This window comes from Mus pahari, chromosome 10, assembly GCF_900095145.1.
Source record: "Mus pahari chromosome 10, PAHARI_EIJ_v1.1, whole genome shotgun sequence".
NCBI lineage: Eukaryota > Metazoa > Chordata > Mammalia > Rodentia > Muridae > Mus > Mus pahari.
The window spans coordinates 89,591,384-89,595,291 of record NC_034599.1 but is presented as its reverse complement, the minus strand read 5'-3'; the positions used below and the strand labels follow the sequence as shown (position 1 = coordinate 89,595,291).

The window sequence follows — 3,908 nt, the reverse complement described above, 5'->3', positions numbered from 1 at the left end:
GAACTTGCTCTGTAGACCAGGCTGGCCTCTAGCTCAGGGGATCCACCTGCCTCTGCCTCCTCCTGAGTGCTAGGATTAAAGGTGTACACCACCACTACCTGGCAACATCTTTATTTCTAATGCTGCTAACTTAATTCTTTTAATTAATTAATCTAAAGACAATGGGGATTAATTATCTCTAATAATAAAACATATGAAAGAATATCCTTAACATGAAATGGGGGCTTGGTATTGATATACATCACAAACAAACATGAATGTAATTTTATCTAACTAACAAGATTATTTACCTCCATTAACATGCTGAAGGTTTTTTCCAGTATTGATATCCAAAAATGTTCCAGTTCCCATGGTTAGCTTCACATCTCCCATCTCGAAGCAGCACTCTCCAAACATGGCCGACTGCTGGTCACCGACCTGCCGAGGTGTCAGAAACACTGTACCTGCTTCATTACACACAGTCCATCCCCCATTTGCACGATTCTCGTGATTACATAGCTCACTTGCTTTTTTGCCATTTCCTTAAGTTAAAAATGAACCTCAAAGACAACAGCTGCATAGTCCTAGGGTCTCTCTGGGCCAGCATTGCAGGCAAGGGCTTCTGGTACCACTCTAGCTTTTATAAATGTGAACAGTTTTAGAAATGTCAGTAGAAGAATGGCACCGAAACAGTGGGCTTTTTCGTTTCACCTTCAAGGGCTCATCATCCTTTGTCAGGACCTGAACTCACAAATTTCTTTTACTAAGAGTGACAGAGGTACAATAAATAAAATTAGAAGTCTGAAACGTGTTTATTGCTTTAGAAGATTATAGTTTTGTTACCATGGCTATATATAAACACACAGAATGGTACTCAACACTCTACAGTGCTGGAAATGAGCCCTAAAGTCTCACGTCCCGGTGAGCACGCCACACTGAGTTACACCCCAACTCCATTTCAGTTCTTTTTAGAGCCTAGACCTGCTCTCTCGCCTCAGCCTCCTGAGTGGTGAGGACCATTACGCACACACAGTAGAGCCCTTGCCTTATCTGTGCATGGTCATGGTTACCAGCACTATAGTAAACAAGGACATAAAATGAAGCTAGGGCTGGCAAGATGTCTCAGCAGAGAAATACATCTGCTGCTGGACAGGACACCCTGAGTCTGATCTTTGGGACCTCCAGATGGTAGAAAGAGAGAAGCAACTCCTGGAAGTTGTCCTCTGACCTCCACACACATACCATGGTGTCCACGTGCGCGCGCGCACACACACACACACACACACACACACACACACACACACACAGTGATTAAATATTTAAAAAGTAAAATAAAAGATAAAACTCATGTTACTACATAGCTGAACAAATAACCTCAACATCAGAGACTCTGATAGGAGAATCTTAAGTCAGAGGCAAGCCTGGACTAATAACAGGAGCCTGCCTTAAATGATGATGATGATGATGATATTTATAAGTGAATAAGTTTATTTCTCCCTCTTCCATTCTGACTCCCTGGCTAATGTGGAGAGTCCATCTGGGGACAGGTGAGGGTTTCCAGCATAGCATCCTGAGGTTTCTAACTTTGTCCTCTCTCCTCTGGTCAGAGAGCTAGAGTCCAGCAGTAAGAGAAATCTTAAAAACCAAAACCAGGAGTTGTGGAGTGGCTCAGAGTTAGAAGCATTTGCTGCTCCTGCCAAGGACCTAGGTTCGATTCCCAGACCCACACAGCAGCTCACAACCATCTGTAACTCTAGTGTCAGGGGATCAAATGTTCTCTTCTGGGTTCTGCAGGCACTGCTCACATGTGGTGACGGATATACATGCAGGCAAAGCATCCAAACACATAAGTAAACATAAATCTAAAAAGAAGCAGACCCCAGCAATTATTCTACCCACGCCAGCAAGCTAAGGGTTTTATAACATCCAGCTACAACTGTATCCTCCAGTATCAACTGTCCAGTTACTGATTTTCTGGTGAAATATAAACTATTTCTGATGAAATATAAGCAGCAGTGACCCCTTGCTGTTTTTCAAACCAAGCATCTACAGATGTGGTCCTATTACTCAGAACACAGCATCTTTAGAAAACGTCACAGTTTCCTTATATAGGCAACACTTCTCATTATATATACGACCTTTTTTTTTTTTTTGGTTTTTCGAGACAGGGTTTCTCTGTGTAGCCCTGGCTGTCCTGGAACTCTGTAGACCAGGTTGGCCTCGAACTCAGAAATCCACCTGCCTCTGCCTCCTGAGTGCTGGGATTAAAGGTGTGCGCCACCACGCCCGGTAGATATACGACCCTTTTAACTTAAAAGTAGAAGAGACATCAGGCAGAAGATGTGTTTCTTCTTCAGTGCTGATGTTGAACCCAGGGCCTCGTACCTGGTGGCAAATGCTCTAACACTAACACTAAGAATAGTAGGGTCTACCTGTGTAGCTCTGGCTGCCCTGGAACTTACTGTGTAGACCAGGCTGGCCTCAAACTCACAAAACCTGCCTGCCTGTGCCCTTGAGTGACTACTGGGAGTAAAGCTGGGAGCCATCACCCTTGGCTCAGGCATTATTTTACTAAAGACCTTCTGTTTCTCTGAAAGCTCACCCCAACTATCCAAACACATTTATTTAGTCCTTACACCCCCTCCCCAATGCCTTCTACTTACCAAGGCAACAACTGGTATAGGCACGCCAAATATCTCCTCATCCACTGATCCAAAATTATAGCTTCAAATAAGATTGATGGAAGAGTTAATTGTAGCTCTGGACACACTCACCCTAAAATCCAGCAAACTGCTTTTCATGTAGCCCATAAAGTTATAGAACAGATGCAGAAGCATGTAAAAAAAAAAAAAAAATCCCTTTCCCAGCAAAGTGAAAGAAATTCGAAGGCAGCCGTGTAGTGTGCTTCTGATGCTCAGTTACCTGGTGTCCTTCACAGGAGGTAGGATAGACAGTGGGATGGAGACCATGGTGGTTATGAGCCTGCTCCAGCGCATCTGTGCACGAGAATATGAGAATATGGCGTCAGGATATGCAAGCTCACCCACCTCACACCTCTACCCACATTTCAAAGCACCACATTGCTTGCAATAGACACAGACAAAGGCTGTCAACTACAGTCAGTTAACGAAGACTCTAGCCCACATTACAGAAAAGGTGGTGATTCAAAAGAGAGAAAAGTCTTTACCGCATAGGGATCAAAAAATCCAGTGGTGCTGGCATTTGAATAATCCGTGGCGTAGGAAGAACCTGGATTTACATGAGAAATAACACACTTATTATCAGGAAAGACAAATCGCCTAACCTCGGTTTATAATCTAGACCTTTGTCTGTCTTCAAATTCACCCTAAAATGCATGTTTGCAACAGTTAAGTTTCCTGGAAAATACCTGTCTAATCTTCATAAACCTTTATAATGTTTTATTTTGATTGGAATTTTATTTAAAATTTTAAAAATTACACCTATGTATGTGTTTGTGTGCGTGTGTTTTATCGCAGCACACACGTGCAGATTAGAGGGTTTGTGCTGTCTTTCCCCCTCGTGGGTCCCAGGGATCAGGTCTGGTGGACAGGCTTGGCAGCAGGTGCCTCTGCCTGCTCAGCCCTCCGACCCCGCCCCTTACATACCACTGTCTGCATGTGGGGGCCAGAGGACAACTTTCAATAGTCAGCTCTCACCACCATGTGGGTTCTCAGGACTAAAGTCAGGCCATCATGCTTGGCAGTAGACACTGTGATGGGCTAAGCTATCTTACCAGTCTCTGAACCTTACAAAAGCAATTTTACAGTTAAAACCTTAGATCCTGAATTTTAAAGGAAGAGGTGTCCAGATGCTAGATGATAACCCCCCCCCCACACACACACACCTTGAAGTATATCCAAGCACAGTGTTATCACTTTTTTTGTTGTTGTTTTTTTTTTTTTTTTTTT

At 43.4% G+C, this 3,908-nt stretch overlaps 1 protein-coding gene across 1 annotated transcript in view; it reads right to left on the bottom strand.

The window, feature by feature from the left end:
- The window catches only part of Gk5 (glycerol kinase 5), a 63,731-nt gene that overhangs the window by 26,992 nt on the left and 32,831 nt on the right, over positions 1-3,908 (bottom strand). The window contains exons 7-10 of the mRNA XM_021207428.2: positions 3,167-3,228; positions 2,902-2,975; positions 2,643-2,703; positions 291-417 (exon numbers count right to left, since the gene is read on the bottom strand). Coding sequence (XP_021063087.1) covers positions 291-417; positions 2,643-2,703; positions 2,902-2,975; positions 3,167-3,228 — 324 coding nt within the window. The remainder of the gene's footprint in view (positions 1-290; positions 418-2,642; positions 2,704-2,901; positions 2,976-3,166; positions 3,229-3,908) is intronic.